Here is a 24012-nt window from a genome sequence, read left to right on the forward strand (position 1 = left end):
GACTATAACTGTTCTATGCTTTGACCTAGATTTTGTGCAATTGTGACTAAATCTTTTTCTTTATGTACACATTTCTTTAGGGACCACCAGTGAATCCCTCCCAAACTAAGTTCAAAACTTTGTACAAATTGATTTTTGAGATCAGTTTCTATTGATCAAACTTGGGTTCTGTGATCTTGATTTAAATTATGGGATAAATGACGATCAGTAGTGGCACTTCTTTTGATGTTCAGTATTTATGGCCGAGCCTTACTGATTTTCGGCCAAACTCTTTCTTGGTGAGAGTTTTTTACCTTCCTGCAGCTTTTTGTGTTGTCTGGCGATATCCTGGTTCCCGATGTCACCAGAAATAGTACGTTTCTTGGCCAAGTATGTCAGGTACCATATCTGATGACCTTGTAGGTGGTGTAACAGGTGATGGAGGGGTTGGATGGGCAGAATGTAATCCCTTCAGTGATGTGGGTCCTGTGATTAATAATCTTCAGATGCTTGTCGGGATGTGCCTCTGTGTGAAGGATGATTTTTATGGATGCCAAGATGGTGTCTGAAGGGGGCATAGTGGAGTATTACATCCATCGAGGTGGGAGGGGAACATAAACGGTTTTAGTCTTCTTGGAAATGTTATCTTGGAATGCGAGGTCTGTGTCAAGGGTGAATCCCAGGAACTTTGAATTGCCTATCAAATGCGGTGTGCAGTGAACTACTTTTGATTCGGTGACCCAAGCTCGAATGGAGCTCTCGCAAACAAGATGAATTGAGCTTTAGGTAGGTAAATGACACCCAGGGTTGCATTGTTCAAGTCAAGATTTTAGTAGCCGAATTTGGCAGAGGTTGAAGTCGTCAGCTTATTGGTCGATCTTCTCTAATGTTTCCATTTTAGTATATCCCACGACTAGGCGGTAACTAATAATAATAATAATAATATGAAATTTATAATGCGCTCAGCTTACCCGGGGACATCCCGGCGCAACAGACCAGAAGGAAAGACTCAGCTAATCACTACTATGGAAACAAGTGGGTCTTAAGAAGTTTCCTGAATGGTAGGATCTTGGGCTCTGAGCGGATCTTGAGGGGCAGAGAGTTCCAAAGAGAGGCCACTTGCACAGAGAAACGCCTGCCCCCAGAACGAGCTCTTCTTACTCTCGCTAACTGCAAAAGGTGTTTTTGGTCCGAGCGCAGCAGACGTGGGGGTTTGTAAGGACGGGCCATGTTAGCAAGGATGGGGGGGCCTTTGCCATGTAAAATTTTGTGGACTGTACATAGCGCTTTAAATTCGATTTAAAGCGCTATGCGCATAGCGATTTAACTCCGAAATTGTGTTTCAATACACAGACAGTGTCTGAACTTGGGGCTTTGTACATAATGGGATCTGTAGTCAAATAAAAGCTTTGTTACATGTAATAAATTCAGGGAGCTTGGCTTGCTGAGTGTTTCGTTAAACCTCAAGCATCCAGCAGATCAGCTTAAAGTTAGTGTTAGTAACTGCGTAGTTTGGCAGTCCCTACAATTTAAGCAAGAGAAAAACGAATGGCAACCTGACACTAGCAGTTGAAAATGTAATATATATGTATCAGAAAATGACACACCCTAAACATCTGTATACAATATCTGCCAGCACTACTCATTTTTATAGGAGATGTGGTTATTTGCGACTGACAATTATGCTCGTAGCTTGGCACTGCACCTCCCCACACATATATCCTCCTCTCCCCGTTTCCGTGGGATTCCAGGAATGACAAGAGATCTTAGAAGGCCCAGAAAGTTCGGCTGTTCGGCATTATTATTAGCCAGAGTAAGAATTGCCAATGCTTGGTTTTTAGGCCTCTCACTGACGAATTAAGTTTGAAGCAGTGACAATTGATAAAGTAATGCCAGGCAGAACACGCAACCCCCGTTCAAATACGGTTATCGCCAAGACCCATTGACATTTGACAGAAGGCAAATATTGCCTCCTTATCACCACTAACTTACCATTATTGCGCTTGGAAGTAGTTCTGCTGGAGATACATCTAGGCAAAATATGAGAGAGGCAACTTGGTATTACATGACTTAGCTGTGGAAAATATGTTTGGAAAACATTTACAACCATCAGTATGTCATCACTACAGAGTGCGAATACTGCAACCTGCTGAACACCATTATGAAGAAGAATTAACTAATGTGCAAAGTGAACTACAGCTTTGGAGCATCACTATCAATATTATTTGCATATTCCTTCAACCTTTTTGATATTCTAGATGTGAAAATGAAGAAATGTACGTGTTTTGTTAAACTAAAATAAAATGTATGACAGGAAGGAGAACCAAATTAGTATACTTAGCAACCTAACAAAGCACCCAACGCTTTAATAGCAAGTGCTGTTCAATGTCATGCTATGTGTGAAAACCCACAATCAATAAACAAGAGCATAAAGTACAACATAAAGTGTGGAAAATATAAAACTCATGTGGAGCAGTTAAATTACGAACCAAGCTTCCACTGCTAAAATAAAACTGTGACTCAGATATTGTAAAGCTCAATTTTCTTTATTGCACTTTTTATTAAGATTAGCTTTCTCAATCCGAGCCATATGAAGGTCTTGCCTATGTGCTTGCTATTTTTTCTCCAGTCCATTGCTGTATAATCTACTGTACCTGTCCTCCTTGAGCACGTGTTACTTCTGTGCTAGCAAGGCAAAATACACAACAAACATTCTATACCTTGTTAGAAGAGGACTCTCATATCTATTTAACACCCGAGACTTTCACTTCTATTGAAGATCCAGAATTCTGTGGCCAGACTTAAAAAAGCAGCTCAACTAATATTTACTTTGCATTTAAAAATAAGTTGTGGTAAATAAGAGATCCATGAGAACAAGAGCATTATAATTAGCTCCTCTCCAATTCACTTATGCCACCTTGGCAGAATATGTTCAAGACAAAGCGACAAAAAAGCTATGAAAATCTAATTGCATGTACACAAAATAGAAGGAACGAAATATGTGGTGTTGTGTTAAAATGTAAATGCTTCAACTGTACAGAGACGGCACTTAACAGAAAAACATATTTTCAACTACAATATGCATTATATTTTGGATGGCAGAACATTATATAATATTGATCTACAATCCGTTGACTTTTTTTTTTTAAGTGAATGCATTATCAGCTCAAGGCTCGATGGTATAGACTTTTGATGCAGCTTTGTTATAGTTTTGGGTTCAACTACAAGATTAATTTTTTTTTAAAAAGTACAAAAATATGTAAAAAATATAGCAAAAGGTTTCTTTTCCATGTTACCATAATAAAACTCAAGCTGCATTTTATTGTAAAAAAAACAATTATTCGTTTTTAAATAAGGCATTTTTATAGTGATACATTTGCTTTCAAGCTCTTCAGACATAGCAGTAAATTTGTACAAAAAAGCAATTCTGTGTAAGAGACTGTCCATGCAAGTACGGCTTCCAACTAGTTGTATCCATCATTCCAATTCATAACTTTATCGTAGTCCTGAATTCTTTGTTTTATATGAGAGAGTTTGTTCTTCAGATATTCACATCGCTCTTTCTTCTCCAAAAATGTAGGATCCTGCAAAAAAGATGAAATCTATAAGTACAGACAAACTTGGAAAATATATACTTTTCAGATACACAAACATGGGACCAACGTCTAAGAAAACATATCCATATAGAACAAGGCACTTATATTTATTTAATCATCCTCAATATTTAAACCAAAGTACTGTGTTAGTATTGTCAGTAGTTAAGTGCATTCAAACAAATATGCACATTAAAAAGGGTTTCAAGTAAAAGCAATACAAAAGCGAGTCATTATTTAAATGCAGAAAATACAATTTGTCAACAGAAGAGCGGAATTGCTTCATGTAGTAGCAGTTTAAAATCTTCTGAAAAGCCATTGATGATAAGTGACATACTTTCTTATCTTCAAATTTAGCTGTTCAGAATTTTTTTTCCCTTAAAGTAATTATTCTAGAATCAACGTAATGACTCTGTTATTTCGTCAAAAACAAAGTGAGCAAACTCCTCGTAAAGCAAATCTCAAGTTAGGTGGTGGAGCAAGGGACAACCAACCGTGACAAGTAAGTAATGAGCCCAATTGCCAAGCTGCAAAAAAATGAGCAATGTTTATATCGGTTATCTGATGTTATCTTATGTTACACTGAATCTGGCATAGTTTAGGCAAAGCAATCGTTGCCCTTGTGTTTGCTTTGTTTGCCCTAAGTTGGCACGGTATGCCTAGACATGGGTCCCTTGCTCACTTTGCCACTGGATTCAAGCTAGCTTGGCTGATGAGGGGTGTTACCCCGAAACCGGGCACAGGAAGCTTGTTTCCGGTCCAGGGAAGACATGGCTTGGCAGTTCTGGCTGGACTGTTCCTATGAGGCAAAGGGTCAAGACTGATTTGCATATAGCTGTGTCTGAACTGGGGTGGTGAAGTGAGCTAAAGAACGATGATGGATTCAACCCAGATCTGTAATTGGGGGTGAGTGTCTGAAAAGTTTCAGCGCTCTGTCCATCATCTCCATGTGTTTGCTTTGTTTGCCCTAAGTTGGCCGGGTATGCCCAGATGTGGGTCCCTTGCCCACTTTGCCACTGGATTCAAGCTAGCTTGGCTGATGAGGTGTGTTACCCCGAAACCGGTCCCAGGATGCTTGTTTCCGGTCCAGGGCAGACATGGCTTGGCAGTTCGGGCTGAACTGTTCCCATGAGGCACAGGGTCAAGACTGATATGCATATAGCTGTGTCTGAACTGGGGCAGTGAAGTGAGCTAAAGAACGATGATGGATTCAACCCAGATTTGTGACTGGGGGCGAGTGTCTGAAAAGTTTCAGCGCTCCGTCCATCATCTCCTTGTGTTTGCGATCCACCACTAAGACAGTTTTACAATAAAATGACACCAATATTACATTTCATAGCTGTCAAAAATTAAACAAAGAAACAGTAGATATCCATATTCTAGAAATTTTGAGCATCACCATCCAAGGATAATGAACATATACTTTCAGAAGAATATGTTACCTAGTACCAATATTGTAACGCATCAATAACAACCAGTAATCATATAGTATCGAAGACATACAATACAAAGATCCCTCACTGCCTTAAAGGTTCATTTTTGAGTATGTCAAGTTCTTCAAAAGGTTTCTAAATCTTTCAGGTCATCAAAAATCTTCCCATGACCCTCATGAAAGATCCTTAATTTCACTGGACCCACAAAGGAAAAGGGGAAATTAAGTACTTTTAGTTCCAATTTCAGACTAAGAAAGTTCTTCTGTTGCAACACTGTCGGTCTTGCATTGACTTGAGAAATGCCAAATGTTTGGGGCCGTTCCATATCAGGGTTTTTTTATTTGTCTCATTTGGTCGAGGATTGGTTCAGTGTGCTGATATTTAAGTGGACGGAAAATCATACGTTTTGGACTTCGAAGGGGTCAAGGAGCGCTTGGTGGGGATTTTGTGGGCTCTCTCATTTTCCAACTGTTTTGTGAGAGATAGGCCCATGGCTTTTGGTAGCCACAACACCAGTAGAACACAGGCCTCTCCTTCAGAATCATCAGGGAGGCCTAAAATTCTCAAATTACCCCTTCTGTTTCTAGCTTCTAGGTCGTTGACCTCTCTCTACAAGGAGGTTACATCCTTGGCCATCAGGTCAGATTTTTTTGGACAGCATGGGGAGAGGAGTTGGCCTAACGGTTAGGGCGGTCGACCTTGAATCTGGGGAACCGGGTTTGAGTCTCGGGAATGACACTGAACATTTTGTGAGTCTGGGCAAATCACTTAATCGCCCCGTGCCTAACAAAAAATGAATGTATTCTCATGTAACGCAACTGGTGCTAAGTAAAGCGCTCTGATAACGGGTCAAGTTTGTGCTATATAAAACTCTGTAAAAAAAATAAAAAATAAAAAAAAGACGGTCTTCTACTCTGCTGATCTGCATTTCTGCCTCCTTAATTCAGCTGGTTAGAGATTTAGCATCATTTCTCATTGCACATGCATGTATGGTGTTTATTAGGCAACAAAATATGTAGTGAGGTCGAGTAAACTTGCTCAGAGGGATACACGTAGGCCCAGATTTCAGCAATGACCTTTGCATTCTAATAAAAAACTATTCACAAGACTATCTTGTTCCCAAGTTGCGAATTAATTGCAACTGCATATTTACATTCACGTTCTTGTTGCCTCATCTGGGGCCTGTGGATCAAAGTCTGAGGAGAGAAATAGACTGGTAATCATATAACCGCAGGATAAACTTTGTTTCTTCAGGGATCATCAGCGATGGCAACACAGCAGCGAATGTCGCATAGGCAGGCCTTTGGCCTGGCAGATTTATTAGACAGTGAAGTGGCTGAAGCAAACAAGTGTGAATAGGAGAAAATCATGCACATGCTCGGGACCGCAACCACCAACATTGCACCCACTTGCGCATCCATGAGGGCAGATGAAGTGGTTACGACAAACTTCCCTCAGAGGCCGTAATGAGAGTGCACTATGCCATCTTAAGAACAGCTGTGTCAAAACTACAAAGGCTAAACTGAGCATAGAAATCTCATGAATTTAGTCTGAAACAAGATCGCTAAAGTCAAATCAAATCAGGTGTTTATTAAGCGCGACTACTCACCCGTAAGGGTCTCAGGCACTGGGGGTGTGGGTTCCAATTCATCAAGGAGGGGGTCTGTCGAAGGGCCAGGTTTTGAGGTTTCTTGCGAAGATGGGGAGCGATGTTATCTGTCTGAGGTGGAGTGGAAGGTCGTTCCAGGCTCTGGCTGCGCAGAAGGAGCAGCCTCCCGATCTGGTCTTTCTGGTGCGGGGGACCACGGCGTAGGAGAGCTGGGCTGATCGTAGGGTCCTTTGGGGTGCATGGAATTTGAGTCGGCTATTCAGGTATGCTGGTCCAGTGTCGTGGAGGGCCTTGTGAGCGTGGGTTAGTATCTTGAAGGTGACTCTAGCTTCGATGGGGAGCCAGTGGAGTGTGCGCAGGTGCTGGGAGATGTGGCAGTGTCTTGACAGGTTGAGGACCAGTCTTGCAGCGGCATTTTGGATGTTCTGTAGCTTGCAGGTGAGGTTTTTGTTTATTCCGGCATAGAGTGCGTTGCCATAGTCGAGCCTGCTGGTGACCAGGGCGTGAGTAAAGTCTAGTGATGGATGTAGATCCAAAGGCGGTGAAATGATTATCTGCTCTGTAGTGTAGACAGTGTAGAACCACCTGCACCTGTGATTTTCATTCTGCGGCAGCACTCCAAACCTTGGTGGCCATCTTGCTCTGGCACAAACCACGACCCTTTAGAGCCCCTTCTGCAATAGCAGTTTCTCCCAATCCCATTTGAGCAAACAGATACATACCACTGGGTGACAGCTAACAGAGAAAGTGCTCTGCAAGATTTACCATGTAGACAAGGTGGCAAGGCAATTGGAATTGGAGTTAAGCGTGCTCGCCCAGTGCGTAAGAAGAGCCAGCACTGACTTTCAACAGATGTACACTGCACCACTGCTCTTCAGTGGTGTTGGAGAGGTCTCCTGCACCCCCTCAGTTCACGGGAAAATCGGTGTCTGTACATGAGGCCAGTCCAGTCAGCCCCTACAAAGCCCTTGAGGCATTCTTGATAGTGCAGCAACAATTGTTGTACCCATAGGTGGAACGGAGTGAATGAAGCAATATTGGCACTTGGTAGCAGGGTTGAATCTTTGGAGAATCTTTGCTGCATGGCCCACATACAGTTGTTGGGGTTCCATGCAGTCACCTCAGAACACATCGTTATCCCTCAACCATGAAAGAGGTGCCTTTGTGGACTTCCCTCCAGGGCTTTGTATTCATATTATGAAATTCAGCTGGTATGAAACATTTTGAAGATCTGCATGTTTTGGTATCCTTCCCATTTGAAGATGATGAAAGATGGGAAGTCTTAGGTCTTAATCCAGTAGAAGTAGTGTAGATATTTTTAGGGTGTTTGAGGGAAGGCTCTGACATTCTTAGCAGGAAATTATAGACTGAAGAAACTGTGTTATGCAAGTACACTCAGCTTCAGAGCTCTCGAGGCCACTAGGACCAGCTGGGAAAAGTAGCGATTTTGGGGGTGGTTTTTGCAGGTTGCTTTATTGTGAGCTGAAGTTCTACTCTTTTTGCCTGCTGCGTCCCTCTCATTTCTCCAATTCTTCTCTCTCTTTCTTCTGTCCATTACTTCCTGTGCCACTTCACGTGTTTTCCCTCCTTGTTTATTCTGTGAGGTTAAAATGATCTTGCATTAAGGTAACCATATAGTGAAACCCTGAACAGCGCTTTTCTTTATTGCAATTCAGTAACAGCCTTGTGTCAAACTGTGGTATTAAACCTCTTGAATGATGGGGAGTAATTCTTACATGTTAATAGTGTGGAAGATAAACAAAAAACCACAACAGTGTCCATGATGAGAAAAATACATATGTGCAGGTCTAAACTTGTATCCTATGACCTCCGGATTGAAAATCTGTAAAGGCCACCTTCCCTCCTTTTCCAACACTAGAAAATGAAAGCCAGCCCTTTCTTGATTTGAGACATATGCTGTATCTACACATTACTTGCTCTATATCACTGAACAAGCCTAAAGCTAAGCATTTTTTTTTCACAACAAATTTTATTAAGCATTAATGGCAGCATACATTATAGATACAATTCGGATTAAAAGCTACCAATCATTTTTAAACATCAAGCTAGCCTGCAAATACAGCAGGCCCGACATTTGAAACTTGACACAGGCTGCCACATATAAAGCTAAGCATTTTAACCAAGTTACCAATTGTCATGTCTTGAGAAGCTGAAACTATTTCTAATTGCAGAAAGCCTTGTTTGAGTTATGTGGCTTGCCTATTAAGCAATAAAACACTATTTTGTACATACTTCAATTTGCATGGAAGTAAATGAACCTTGACCATAAAGATGTGCATATTTACTGACTATTTTTAAGTCTCTGCAGGAGTCTGGCGGATATCTTCTTCAGTTAAAATACTACTTCGGCACTGTCTAAATAAATAATAAATGTGTATTCTATTATTACCTGAAGCTCTGCGTAAAGTGTGCTTTTCTTAGATTGTATATTTTCTGTACACTTTAATAAAAGCAATTCAAACCTAAACGGTCTACACCACTGGCAATGTTACTTAATACATTTCTGGATTTGCCTTCTGTGGCTAAAGTCATAACACAGACATTATTGCACCTATTGGCCAAACAAGTGAAGGATGCTCATGGTTTGAGATTAGTATATTGTACAACAATATTCTATCTGCTGATAGGTCATGTCAGAATATGAGCTTGATCTATTGTCACACAAAATACCATTAATTATTGATCCACTACAAGCACCTGCTCTTTGTTATGCAATCACTTCTTCTAGAAGAGATTCAAGAAACAAAGGTTCGGTGAACATTACGTTTTGCTTGTAGGCAAAGTCTTATGCAATGCCCTAACAATTGACATTGTCTCTGCTGATGACCATCTCTTATACGGAAAGCATCTTAAATAATCTTAGTTAGAAATACATTAATGAGACCTCGAGTATAATATCTCTTCTGCCAGCTTCCCACATTCATCTGTTTGTACCCAGCCCATGCTCTAAAATGGTCTTTGGGAAGAATGTGGCTTGTTTTCAAGCCTTACATGAGGCCCTTACTGAATGTGTGCAGTACAGCATCAATGACAGGCCAAGAGAGGATATGGAAGGGATAGCCAGCAGGATGCCTCTGGTGGGCAGTGCGAACAGAGCACTGCACCTCTCTTTGCTGGTGGCAATAGCTCCGGATCAGAAGTATGAACACTTGCGTCACATGGGCACACATATGAGTGATGCCAGGCCAGCTCCAAGCACTATCCCAACTGTACAAAATAAATTAAAGTTGCAGCAATCAGAAAATGGGGGATAACTGCAAGGCAGAATGTTTAGAATGCGGTCATGTAGGTGAACAGTCACATCAGCAAGCCTGGAGGACATCAACATTGTAGAGCGATACCTTTGCCTGAATCCTTTAAAATGTAAACACAAAACTCTTGGCCTATGAGAGGACTTATGTAGTGGAACAGAAAATATAGAGAGGAGGCAATTAGATTGTTGCCAATCTTAATGTATAGAATGAGTGAGATGCTTGAAGGTGATAACAAAGAGTGTAAGCCAACAGCAAAAGTGGGCTCGGAGAGCCAACCTCATGTAGTTCTGTCATTCCCCTAAAACAGAAGCAGAAATAGGGAAAACAATTAAGTACTTACTGATATTGAAGGCATTAAAATCCTCATGACTTAAAACATAAAAATACCTAGCCAGAAACAAGCAACCAATGACAATAAACAGCACCACCACAGAGATCGTCAACTGCCAGAATCTCAAACAATGTAGACAGCCTAAATAAATACAACAAGAGATTACACCCTCAGGCAAAACATCAGCAAATGACACTCCAATACAGAGAATTTGGGACAGAGGTACAAATTAATAGTACAGCAGAGATGTCAAAAATAGGCTAGCACAAATTAAGATGGCAAACAGTTTCTAATGCTGGGTCTTACCAAAAACACACAGATAATTCTCAAAGAAAAGTAGACACATTACTTATAGGACTAGCCCGTTGCCCTTCAGCAGCTACTGGGAATCGGTCTGACCAGAAATTGACTATCTCGTGATAGGATATGTTTATTTGCAGCAAGCAGTGAATAAAGTGAATGTTGTATTGCACTGCACCCAGTTTCACACCTCTATGCTGTTCACTGATTGGTAATAGCTCTTACCCCTGAACTTGGGGTCTTTGCTGCTCGACTGCATCTCGATGGAAATCTGCAGAGGAGGGCTGATATCTGAGCCTCCATTCAGCCATTCTTACAAGATGCATCCCAGGGTTTTCAGCAGTTATCATTTTCAGTTTTTATGTGTGTAGTTTCCTATGCTCTTCCTCCACCAAGGCTGCCGTCTCCCTATCTTCTATAACACCAGTTGGGAGTTCGATATCCATAGAGGTGGGATGGAGGGTAAAGCATCTGCAGATCTTAGTGACTGCTGGAGTTTGGAGGAGGAACATCTGAACACTCAACATGGGAGTCTCCCGATGCTAAGTATAGAGGGTTTCTCAAAGCCAATATGGCAGTTAGCATTTCTGGGTCAACGAAAGAAAAGCTGGAAAGACTCCTCTATTCTGAGGTGAGTAGACAGCAATAACGTGTGTTACAAAGCTTCAACCTTCCTGTCTCTGTCACGTTTCTGCACTCCTTTGCGTTGACAAGTTTGTGTTTCTGTTTGGTTCTTATTGTGTCATATTCCTGTTGCTAACTGTGTTGTTCATGTTTTGTTTGCATTTATATGGAGACCTTTTTTAGATTGTGTTTTTTCCTCGGTTAGGAAGGTGCGCGGTTCTTCACATCTGCCTTTCGTGGAGATTCTGTGAACCTACTGTTTTATGAGACTGTTTTCCTGTCTCACCTTGCAAGCCCCTTTTTTTTTAGGAAGATGGGCTAATGGTGTCCAGAGATGGTTGCCCTTCTCATCCCTTCAGCCACCACCGAAGTAAGGTAAAGGCTGGCTTAAGACCGCCTCTTATCAGGACATTCTACATGACAGTAAGCGCATCTTGTTTTTTAGCCGAACTTTGCACAAGTGATAACGAGAGGAAGCAAGTGTTTTGTTGTTGCAAAGAAAGTATTAATAGGAAAATGGATCGGATATGATGCAGGGGGGACAGCGATATCCTGCAACCTGTACACCATATTTTGAAGATCTGTAGAAAGCCTTACAATATATAGAAACAAGGGATTAGTATGAGAGTCACTATAATTGTAACACCACCACAGAGACAGGAAAATATATTTGCAGATGTATGAAGAAGGTTGACATTGATACACAAAGTGTACACCTACATTATCTACACGTTGGAAATAGATACCCATGTCAAAGCTACACAAAATGATACCCAACAAATTAATTGTCATTATTTGCGAGTGTATTGGCAGACGGTGAGTCATTTTCTCTAAACACCACCAGTTTCAGGCCCTCAAAATTATGAATGTAGATACTTTCTACACAACTGGTTGTTACATTTACCACAGGTATAGCGAATTAACAAGGGATATTTGTTACAAAGTTTGTGGGAACTGGGAAAGAGAACCCTGACATAAGAGTAAGTAACTCTGTAGCCAGTTGCGGCTCCTCCGCTAAGGTGGAGGAGCGTCGGCCCACTGCTCGTTGAGCAGGGCAAAATAAAAATAAAACGATAATAACAAGACGTTATCATTTTATTTTTCCTTGCGGGACTTTGACTGTAGCCGGGTCGGGCTGGGCTGGGCTTCCTCCACCGTCAGAGGGAGCAGGAGTGGTTTACACTCCCATCCTATGTTATGTTATTTTAATTTATTATTACGCGCAGCTACTCGGAAGTGTCCCGGCGCTAACAACAGAAGAGGCGGCCAAACCACAGATATCCATCAAAACAGCAGTGTCTTCAGGGATTTTCTAAACAGGTGCGGATAACAAATAGCCCTCAAAGACAGGGGAAGAGAGTTCCAGGCAAGGCAGGCTCTACGGGCAAACGAGTTGCCCCCCAATCGAACACGCCTAAATTTGGGGGTCTGCATAAGCAGCAATGAGGGTGACCTCAGCTGTCTCCTAGGAATATAAAAGGAGAATCTGTCCTGCAGATACTTGGGGCCCAGACCGTGAAGGGCCTGTTGAACAATAGACAGCATTTTGAATTTAAGGCGTGATTCCACGGGAAGCCAATGAAGTGCCCGAAGTTGGGCCCGAGCACTTTGCAGGGAGGACAAGCCGCCCAGGAGTCTGGCTGCCGAATTTTGGACCACCTGCAATTTCCTTACTAGGTGGCCAGGGCAACCTACCAGGAGGGCATTAGCGTAGTTAGGCGGGAGAGTAGCAGAGCACGCACCACCGTTTCTCTGTCCCTGTCTGGGAGCAAGGGTAGAAACTTCTTAAGACTCCTCAGTAGCCCAAAGCATGTGCCAGCAAGTTTTTTTATATGCGAAGCAAAGTTCAGGTTTTCATCAAACCAAACGCCGAGATTTTTAACGGCTCCATTGATCGCTGGGGGACATGGAAAGCTCGGAGGCCAGAGTCTTGTTCTAAACTCAGAGGAAAAAGAGCCGAACAACAGGACTTCCGACTTTGCCTCATTACATTTCAGCTGTGCATTGGCCAACCACTGAAAGACCGAGGACAGACACTGATGAGGTCTGACCACCGAGTCATCTTCTTTGTTCCAAGTGAACAGCAGTTGGGTGTCATCCGCGTAGGCCATCACTTTAGCCCCCAGGGACTCTGCCAGGAAAACCAGCGGAGTCACATAGATGTTAAAAAGCAGAGGGCTAAGTGACGACCCCTGCGGTACCCCCGTAGTAGCCCTCAAGGGGACCGAGGCACAAGGAGGAAGCCAAACCTGCTGCATCCTTCCCTCCAAAAAGGAGCTGATCCAAAGCAAAGCTTTCCCAGACACTCCAATGTCCGAGAGGCGGTCAAGGAGCATGGCATGAGGCACCGCGTCGAACGCCGCCGAGAGATCAAGCAATATAAGTGCCGCTTTCCCGCCGGCGTCCAGACACTCCCGAATCGACTCCGAAACCTCCAACAGGGCGGATTCGGTACTGTAGGAGGCACGGAATCCAGACTGCGCCGGATGGAGAACACCAGCCGCCTCGGCATAATTAGTCAGTTGGAACGTGACTGCCTTCTCGCAAACTTTGGCCAGACTAGGCAAAAGTGAGATAGGTCCATAATTCTCTGGGAGCAGAGGATCAAGGGATGGCTTTTTGAGAAGTGGCAATATTAAAGCATGTTTCCATGCCATGGGCACATGTGCTTCCCTTAGTGATTGATTGACCAAGTAATTGACCTCAGTGTTGATGGTATCTGCCATTTCCGAAAGTAGTCTGGCAGCGCACGGATCGTTCGGCGAGCCAGACTTGAGGGCTTTAAGAATTCTAAGGGAGCCGAACAAGTCAATCGAACAGAACTCAGAGAAGCTGGGGATCGAAAAGGCCTTAGGCAGGGTGGGAACCTGCTCAATACTAGCCGACTTCAACAAAGGCCGAAATGTCTCCTGGATGCTAATAATTTTATCCTTGAAAAAAGATGCCAAAGTGTTACACCAGGTGTCCGAGACAAGGGCCACAGCTACCTGAGCACTAGGAGCAAGGAAACTCTGCACTATGGCAAAGATCTCTTTGGCGTTGCTATTAGCCCGTTCAATACGAGCAGCATAGTACAGGCCCTTGGCCTCCCTAGTCGCTCTATAATAGAGTTTTTGTTTAGATCTGAGAAGCACTTTGCCATGGTGCTGGTATCCACCGGAACGCCAGGACCTTTCTGCGACTTTGCAGATGTGCTTAAGACTCCGCAGCGAGGGAGTAAACCATGGCTTAGGGGGGGACTCTCTTCTCAACTTGGGCAGCCCAGCCGCCGACACCGAAGCAACAGCACCTGTGATCCACTCATCGAATTGGGTGACATTAGCCTCCAGGACTGTGCCAAAAGTGGGCCGAGAAGCATCAAGCGCGAGGCTGAGCTGAGTAAAAACCACCTTCTTGGAGAGGGGCGGGCGTTTACTGTTGGACGGTCTCCAAGCGTCTTGTAACGCCCAGGAAAAAAAAGATAGGAAAATGATCTGACCATGCCACAGGGCGCGGCTTCATGACAGAGGTAGGAAAATTAGAGCAAATCATATCAAGAGTATGACCACCCTGATGAGTTGGAAACAAGACCACTTGGGATAGATTTACAAGATGTAAGGAGTCTAGAAAGGCAACTGAATCTGCCTCTTCGCTGCAATCAAGGTGGATGTTAACATCCCCAAGGAGAATAAATTTCGAAAACCTCAAAGCTCGCTCAGCTAAAGCCTCGCCACAGGATGCTAAGAAGTTCACAGCTGGGCGCCGACTGGAATGGCCGCCTAACCTCGGAGCTCCGCCGGAGCTAGGGCTCAGTTACCCGTAAATCTGCATTTAAATCCGGCCATAGGGGAGTGAAACGCTTATGAAGACATCAGGAGCAATTCTACACCGAATAAACCCAGAAATAATCGCTGGCTCGGACATCGGAGATCACTGAAGGCGTGCGGACCGATGGTACCGGTGAAAGGGGGCGGCGCAGTCGAGGCCGGGAGAACGTGAAGACGACACACTGCCTACAGGGAGGGAGGAGCGCCGAGGTCTGCGGGCGCTGCTGGAGGAATCGCCAGCAGTGGGGAAGCCCGACAATACCGGCTGGAGACCTCCGCCCGGACGTAGCCTGGAGGCGTGGAAGAACCCGAGCGACAGTAAACTGGAGTGGCGTCAGCGAACGGGGTGGTGCCCCACAGAACTCCTCCGTCAGCTGGCGGCAAAACGGCAGGGGCACTATATTGAATAACTGTGGAGAAAGGGGGAGACGAGCGGAGACTGCGGGTGTCAGGCGGTGAGTGCGGCAAGCGGGGGAGGCCCTGTCGGCCCCACAGCGAACAGTAGTGGCCCTGCGGGAATTGCTCTATACCCCCCTCACACCGCGATCAACACCCCGGGGTCTGTGATACACCGCTGGGGCCCAGGGGCAGTGTGTGCCAGAGAGTCCTAGAGGCTCACAGGGCTGGCCGGACAGCCCGTACTCCAGCCCACCGCAAGAGTGAAAGTAGTACGGGGATAGAGAGGAGCCCCACACGGCTTCCCTGCGGGCCTCTCGGGGGCGGAACTCCGGGGCTTGAAACTCCGGCCTGCGGTCGGGCGTCCCTGGCCCGCACTGGGAGAGCGGAGTGGAAACAGCCGGTGCATGCGGCGAGAGGGACACGCATTAACCGCAAGCAGAGCGGCAGGACGCACGTCATGGAAGAGGCTGCATGGGGATCCGCCTGGTGAGAACGCACCCGCTCAGGGCGGGGGGGATTGCACGACCGAGGGCCTACGCAAGCACCCTTGGTCTAGAGTGGCGGGCTGAACATTGAGGTAGGCGCAGCGTGGCAGTGGTGGGGTCGCCGGAAGAGCCCAGAATCCCCCGGAGGTCATTGGCGTGGCAGTGATCGATCGGCGCTGTGGCTCCAGTCGGGGGCTGAAGACGAGAGGGTGGTGAACCACCCGACGCGGAGCGGCGGAGGCCGGGACGCACGCACTAGTCTGGCACCCTAACACAGCATCCGGACGGGTGGCAGGAATGTCGAGTAAGGCTGCGCCGGAACACCCCAGTGCAGCGCCGAAGTGGTAGAGGGAGGCAAGACTGCCGCCCACTTGTGACCAGCTGGCGAGACAACGGTGAGGACCCAGTACACCCGCTATCAACGCCATACCTGGCTGAGTGCAGACTGATAGCAGCTTCGGAATTTATTGGTGGTGAACCTGCTCCTGGAGAGGCCTGCGGGCAGTAATTGGGAAGGCTGGAGCGCAGAAGAAAGCCGGCCACCGGACACGGTGCAAATATGAGGCCCAAACACGGCTCCACGGTGCAAGTCAATAAGCTGGACAAATATGCGATCCCTAAGCAGTCCCAGTCGTCTGCGGAGGGACAGGATGGCAGACAGGGGGAGTCGGAGCCGTCGTTGCAATCCATAATGGCGGCCATTACGAGTTTGGGGACCACACTTGAAACGAAAATGGACAAGATGTTTATTGAAATGAACCTTATGAGGGAAGATATGCAGAAAATGACGGACCGGGTCAAAGAAACAGAATCAAACGTCACTGCACTTCAGACAACCACTAAAAGACTGGAGGAGAGAATAAATGCCTTGACCCACCAACACCGCCAAATGGCGGCGAAGCTCGAGGACCAGGAAGGGAGGGCCCGACGCAGTAACATCAGAGTGGTGGGGGTTCCGGAAGGACTTGAGGGGCCGAGTGTAGACCTCTTCCTGGAAGACCTGATATTAAATCACCTCAAACCACAAAGACTCTCCTCATTCTTCACAGTGGAACGGGCACACAGAGCACTGCTCCCCAAACCGAAGCCGGGGGCAGCTCCCAGAACGATCATCGCAAAAATTCTGAACTACAGAGACCGGGATGCTATCCTACAGGCCGCAAGGGTTAAGGGAGATGTGAAATATGAAAATGCCACTATCCGGTTCTTCCCAGACTTCACCCTTAAGGTCCAACAAGAGAGGAGGTCCTTTGAAGGGTTGAAAGCCGCCCTGCGACAACGCGGGATGAAATACATGATGTTCTACCCGGCGAAGCTGAAGATTCTTGTGGGCGGAAAATCGATCTTTTTCACAAACCCTCAGGAGGTGCAAGACTGGCTGGACAGTACAGCAGACCGTCAAAAGCACACTGGACCTGCCACGGGGGGGACAGAGCCTGGAAATCGAAGGGTAACATTTGCGGGAGTCGAGGTGGAACGTGGACCGCATACAGAACGCGCATGGAGATCACGGTCCAGCAGCCCGGCTCGGGCTCCACCGAACCAAGATTCTGATACATGAGCTTCCTGCTCTCCACTTTGAAAAAGACTCCAAAATAGTAATGTGCAAAAAGGGGGGACGCTGCCCAAAAGGACAACAGGGGGCGAATCCTGGTCCCTAAGCCATCGCGGGACAACACTACCTGCAAACTGTAAACACTGTGCGGCACACATGCATGTCCTGAGCCAGAGACACGTACTACCGAAAGGGATCTGCCGCTTCATGAGGTGGAGAACACTACTGAGGTGCATAGAGGTAGCACTGAACTCCCCATATGGCACACACTCTTTTCGGCACGGGGGAACGGCCTGGGCGGCAGGGATCGGCTGCTATCCACTTCCCCAACGCATAGTTGTTCACAAATTGGGGCGATAGGCACTCTGCTGGTTGGGGATGTGGGTAGTTTGGAACCTACGTGGCAGGGGGGCGGGGATGTTGGGGTTGGAACTTTGGGGGACTGTATTTGTTGGGTTGTCGACAAGGGAAGGAAAGGGAGGCAGGCGGGGTTGTTATTGGTCGCGTAATTATGCAGCATCGGTCGCATGGTCGGGATACTTGAATTTTGAGGAACACCACACTCCCTGTTCTCCACGTCACACATGCAGTGGGATAAAAGTCTTAAAATTTTAAGTTGGAACGTTAATGGGTTGGGGGACAAAATTAAAAGAAGTATTGTGCTACAATACATTAAACGCCACTCCCCTGACATCGCACTACTACAGGAGACACATTTGATGGGAAACACTTGTAGAGCACTTAACAGATGGGGCTACAAAATGGTCACACATGCGGGGTTCACGGCGGGGTCCAGGGGGACTGGGATCCTAGTGCGCCACTCTTTCCCCTTTTCGATTCAACGCTCCTGGAAAGACCCTTTGGGGCGCTACGTCGCGGTCGCAGGACAATGGGAGGGCCACACACTCATGCTGGTGGCGGTATACATTCCGCCGGGTGTGCAAGCACAATCATATAAAGATTTGGGTGCCTTCTTATTGGGCTTACCTACGGGACGCCTCGTGATTGGAGGAGATTTTAACTCCGTGGTCTCCGGGGAATGGGATAGGCATCCTCCGCGGGATATAGGAGTAGGACAGCAGTGGCTCCCCCAATTTCTTGATGCCTTTGGCCTGGTCGACGTCTGGCGGAAGCACCACCCCACCAGCAGAGGGTACACTTTCTTGTCGGGAGCACACAATACACTGTCTAGACTCGACTACATCCTCGCCCCAGTGCAGACGGAGATGACTGTCACGGAAATTGCGCACCTACCCCGGGGCATTTCAGACCACTCGCCGATATGGGCCCACCTCACAATAGGGGACAAGAGAGTCGAAGGCTTAATGCCGGTAAACCCATGGCACCTTAAAAGCCCAGAGACTAGAGCAGCACTGGTAAAGGCCATTGAGCAGTACTTTATAGTCAATGAAGGTACGGTGGACTCACCATCCATTCTATGGGAGGCATTCAAGACAGTCATTAGGGGGCAAGCCCTCTCACTCATAGCGGGTAAGCGTAAAGAGAAAAATAAACAGCTGACGGATATCGAACATGCAATCGTACGGCTTGAGGGGAAAATTGGCCGGGAGCCTGACGATGACAGCTCCCACCAATTGCAAATCAGGGCAGCGGAATATAAGGACATCGCCACAGAAGCGGCAAAAACTCTTGCCTGCAACAAGGACGGGCGTATATATGACCAAGGCGATAAGGCGGGCAAACTCATAGCCTGGCTGGATAAGAAAGAAAGGGAGCAACGGGTGGTGCCAGAGCTCAGAAGCGCTTCGGGTACCATACTAACCGAACCGAGCGACATAGTGAGAGAGCTAGCCCTGCACTTTGAGCAAGTATACCAGAGACAGTCTGACCTCAAGGAGGACGACTCCGCTGCCTTCTTAGCAGACATTCATCTGCCCACCCTAATGGACCGGGAACGAGAGGATATGGAAAACGACCTCACTACAGAAGAGCTAATCAAAGCAATAGGTGATCTCAAGTTGGGTAAGGCATTAGGGCCCAATGGCCTTCCTATCGAACTCTACAAGCTTAAACCTGATAAGATAGTGCCATACCTGAAAGCCATGTACTACGATAGTCAGAAGAAGGAAATGTTACCTAAAGATCAGCGCATAGCCACGTTGGTCGCGATTCCCAAACCAGGGAAACCGAAGGCGGAGTGCACGTCGTATAGACCTATTTCACTCCTTAACGCGGAACCCAAAATACTAGCCAAAGTCTTAGCCAACAGGCTCCGTACTGTCATCACCAAACTAGTGCACCCTGACCAGTCGGGCTTCATGCCTCATCGGAATACCGCCCTCAACCTTAGACGCCTACATGGTGTTCTGGGGCGTTGCCCCGGAATCCAGGAGGACGCCATGGTGGTTTCACTGGATGCAACCATGGCATTTGACACCCTTGAATGGGCTTACCTCTTTGCAGTGCTAAAGAAACTAGGTTTCGGGCCCAAATTTATAGGGTGGGTGCGCCTCCTATATGCCGAACCGCTCGCGAAAGTGTCAGTTAACAACAAGACGTCAGAGCTATTCACTCTTGGTAGAGGTACAAGACAGGGTTGCCCCATGTCGCCGTTGCTATTCGCTCTCTCGCTTGAGCCACTGGCGGCTTGGATACGCAGGGACGTGGCCATCCGCGGACTCCGGTGGACTGAGGGCTGGGAGGACAGGATCTCGTTATATGCAGACGATATACTGCTTTATCTGTCTTCCCCGGTGCGTTCCATAAGGGTGGTGTTAGACATATTCGCCAGTTTCGGAAGAAACTCAGGTTTTCGTATTAACTGGAGCAAGTCATCGATTTACATGCTCCACGGGAAAGCCCCCTCCCTCCCGAGAGACTGCGCAATTCAGATAGCGGAGGATGGCTTCCGTTACCTAGGGATATTCATCACTACTGACGTTAAAAATCGGTACGACAAAAACCTGCTACCTCCATTGCGAAGGCTGCGAAGGGATGTAGAGGTCTGGAAGAGGTTGCCCCTGTCCCTACTAGGGAGAGCGGCCCTATTCAAAATGATGGCCCTGCCTAGATTCCTCTATGCCCTCCAAAACTACCCAGACACGGTACCGCAAACCACCCTTAGGGAGGTCGAGTCCCTGCAGAGAGACCTATTGTGGGAGGGCAGGCCCCGAATTGCGCTAGGCAAGCTCACATTGGGGTGGTATGATGGAGGTATAGCCCTTCCGGACATCAGGAAATACTATTGGGCAGCGCAACTGGCAGCAATAAACCAATGCCAGTACGGAAGTGGCGACGACCCAGCGTTCGGAATGGACAGGTGGCAGCTGCCGGGGGGTGACTTCACGAGATCCCTGTATTCCAGACCCAATAGGTATCTGCTCACTGGCCCCACGAAGCACGCAGTCCAGGTGTGGCATGTGGCCACCAAAACCCTGGGGTGGGCAAATAAACTTACGTTAGCAACCCCCCTCTGGGATACAGAGAAGCTGGGTACTCTGGGGCGTAGCAAAGGATTTGCAAAATGGGACCTCATCGGCATTTCGCACATTAGGGACTTATGGGGGCGGGATGGAGTGGTGACGTTTGCTACACTGCAACAGACATACGAAATGGCGACGTCGGAACACTTCCGTTATGCACAGATACGGCATGCCCTGCAAGCCGCCATCCGACCCGGCTCGGAGCTCCCTGAGGCGTCCCCACTTGAGGATAGACTGCTTGATGGGCATCTGCCAGACAAATGTATTTCTCTCACATACAAAAAGCTCATCCATCACACCCCTGACCCCCTCGTGGCACTCAGGGAGAAATGGGTAAGGGATGGCCTGGAGGTGGACGATGAGGAATGGCAGGAAGCACTCTCCTCGCCAAAGGAGGTGGCTATATCGGCGAAGCTAAGACTAATACAACTAAAGATTTTACATAGAGTCTACATATCAGGGGCCCAACTAGTCCACATGGGGAGTGGGGCGGACGGGATGTGTAGGAGGGGATGTGGAATGCAGGGTACATTCCTACACATAATCTGGGAGTGCCCAGTAGTTCATGGCTTCTGGCGGTGCACACTGAAAGTTGTGAGTGAGGTGTGGGGAGTGCCCTTGCTGCCGGAGGCCAAGAGATGCCTCCTGAATGTGTGGGAGCCCACAGATTTAACTGTGCACGGGAGGTTGTGGGCCACACTTGGGCAGATGGTGGCAAAGCGAAACATAGCGCAGCTGTGGGGGGCCGCTACGCCACCTACGTTAAAGAAATGGAAGGAGGATATGGACTGGTGCATGATCCGCGAGAAAAACGTTTACATAGCACGGGGTTGTCCCAAAAAATGGGTGGCGATTTGGACTAAGTGGAATACATACCGGGGAGGGATATGTGAGCCGCTGGCTATCACGTCGCCAGAGGACCACTGTACACTGTGAACCGCAATGTATGTTTAATGTAGCTCTGCTTGCAGCGCGGAAGAGAAAGTACCGACGCATGTGTAAACCGATGCAATTATATTATGTGAGATGTGATGCTGTGTAACATGACCTAAGTTTCTATGTTTAAATAAAAAGAGTTTAAAAAAAAAAAAAAGAAGTTCACAGCTGAGCCAGGGGGGAGATAAATCAGAGAGCCACCAAGAGTGAATTGGGCCGAAAGTTGCAAACTAAAATGCAAGGCCTCGCAATTGCCCCAGAGAGTAGAAGTTTCACTTCGAAAGGTCCAATTGTCCCTATACCAGATGGCCAAGCCACCACCTCTGCCAGTGCAGCGATCCACCCGGTGAACTTTAAATCCTATGGGTGTAGCCATGTTCACTAAGGGATTAGAAGAAGCATCAAGCCAAGTCTCGGTCACAAACAAGATATCCAGTTTATTATCTATGATCAAGTCAAAAACATCCAAGTAGTGCCTTTTCACGGATCTCGCATTAATGAGGCAGGCGCTGATGGTGATGGAACTTGAAGAGACAACAGCTGAGCCAAATGGTATAAACTCTGGCGTAAAGCGAAACGCACAGCTACCACATACAAAGTCTGAGGAGGGGAGGTTAAAGCAGACTTTATCAATAGGGCACCGAGGTGGCTATAAAGATTTGAGCCACCCAGCCGACAGAATAAGTGGGCCGAAGGACTCAGAGGTAGGACGGACAGAATGACATGCCCTATGCCCTGACAGTGCGCTGACGGGCGCAGACGGGCTTACCTTAGGCGCGCCTTCGGCGCGCCCGCTGCGCTCGTCCGCTGCGCTTCCTGTCAGGCATCCTACTTAAAGGGCGTGGCTGGGCCCGAGGAACAGCGTGCAACATCTAGAGTTCTGACCGCGAAAAACGCGCGTCGCACTCAAGATGGCCGCTAGATTACAAGAAAAACGTCCCCCAAACGAAAGCCCAGTATACGAGGCTTGTTCCAAAAAGATGACACAAAGGCAAATTCCCACAATTAAAATTCAAATTCAGCCCCCCACAAGTTCCCACAATTAAAATGCAAATTCAGCCCCCCACAAATTCCCTCAATTTAACAAGCGAACACACAAAAAGCAGAGCAAAAAGTAATTTTAAATGGATAATCGGCAGAGCGCAGCCTTACTGAAGCCTAAGGGCACATGACGGCTTGACTGGCCTTCTGGGGCTGTCTAAACAGTCATGCGCACTTGGCATGTTGACTACTGGGCTGTGCTACACAGCCCAATGGAGAACATGCCCAGCCTCACAGTTACTGCCTGAGCGGCCGTTATGGCCGCTGAGACCAATCATGACGCTACTCCTGTAGTGTCGAGATTGGCTGGGAGACGCCGGGAGATTCGGTGCTTCCCGTGTTCTGCGAGGACTGAGAAGAGACGTGCGGCGGCGAAGAAGGTAAGTACATTTTTTATTTTTAAATCATGCCTCCCCCCTTCCTGCCCCCCCACCTCCGCACAGAGGCAGCCACCACTGTGTATAGTTGATTTGTCTTTGAGAACAGGAGGCCTATACTAGCTAACATGAGTTGACAGCAGTGACGTTCATTTTGCCAATCACTTAGTAATGGGTATGCAAAATATAAAAGATGCTCTCACAAATAAATCTATATAGCTATACACTCCTCTTGTAATTTATTACAAGATTTGAATACAGCAATATAAATAAATAACTCAGTTTGCATACAGAAGCTAAACACTCTTTGGAATAGGATAGACGATATATGTAAATATGTAACTTAGAAGCCTACAAATACAAATTTCAATTTCATGAGTAAATAATTTTCAAGAATTAAACAGTCAGCGTTCCTGAAGCTCTTCAAAGGGAATCTTTAACAAAAGGGTTTACACTACATGGCTTGGCAAACACCAGGACTCGAGGATATAAAATTCAGCAAAATAAACTAGCAATACTCACATTCTTTTTCTTTTTGTATTCCTGAAGGACTTTTGCAACCCGGTCATATTCCTAAAAAAGCAAAAGAAAAAGGAGTTATGCACAAAAAGTTATGCAGACACATAGGGCCCGATTTAGATCTCGCAGACGAGTTACTGCGTCTCAACGGTGAATGATATCCCGTCCGCCGAAATATGAATTCGATAAGATATAATGAGATTTGTATTTCGACGGATGGAATATCCGTCACTGTTGTGACAGATTAACCAGTCTGCCGAGATCTAAATCAGGCCCCAAGTCATATTAGGCTCTAAATATAGAGTTT

The 24012-nt window shown here is 46.7% G+C and overlaps 1 protein-coding gene across 2 annotated transcripts in view; it reads right to left on the reverse strand.

Moving 5' to 3' along the window:
* Positions 1-2509: 2509 nt before the first annotated feature.
* MARVELD2 (MARVEL domain containing 2) overlaps positions 2510-24012 on the reverse strand; it is a 128294-nt gene continuing 106791 nt past the window's right edge. For both annotated transcript variants that reach the window (XM_085632382.1, XM_085632383.1), the window contains exons 6-7: positions 23709-23759; positions 2510-3563 (exon numbers count right to left, since the gene is read on the reverse strand). In XM_085632382.1, the coding sequence (XP_085488508.1) occupies positions 3444-3563; positions 23709-23759 (171 nt within the window). In that variant the 3' untranslated portion in view covers positions 2510-3443. The remainder of the gene's footprint in view (positions 3564-23708; positions 23760-24012) is intronic.

Source organism: Triturus cristatus, chromosome 2_1 (genome assembly GCF_964204655.1).
Source record: "Triturus cristatus chromosome 2_1, aTriCri1.1, whole genome shotgun sequence".
Lineage (NCBI taxonomy): Eukaryota > Metazoa > Chordata > Amphibia > Caudata > Salamandridae > Triturus > Triturus cristatus.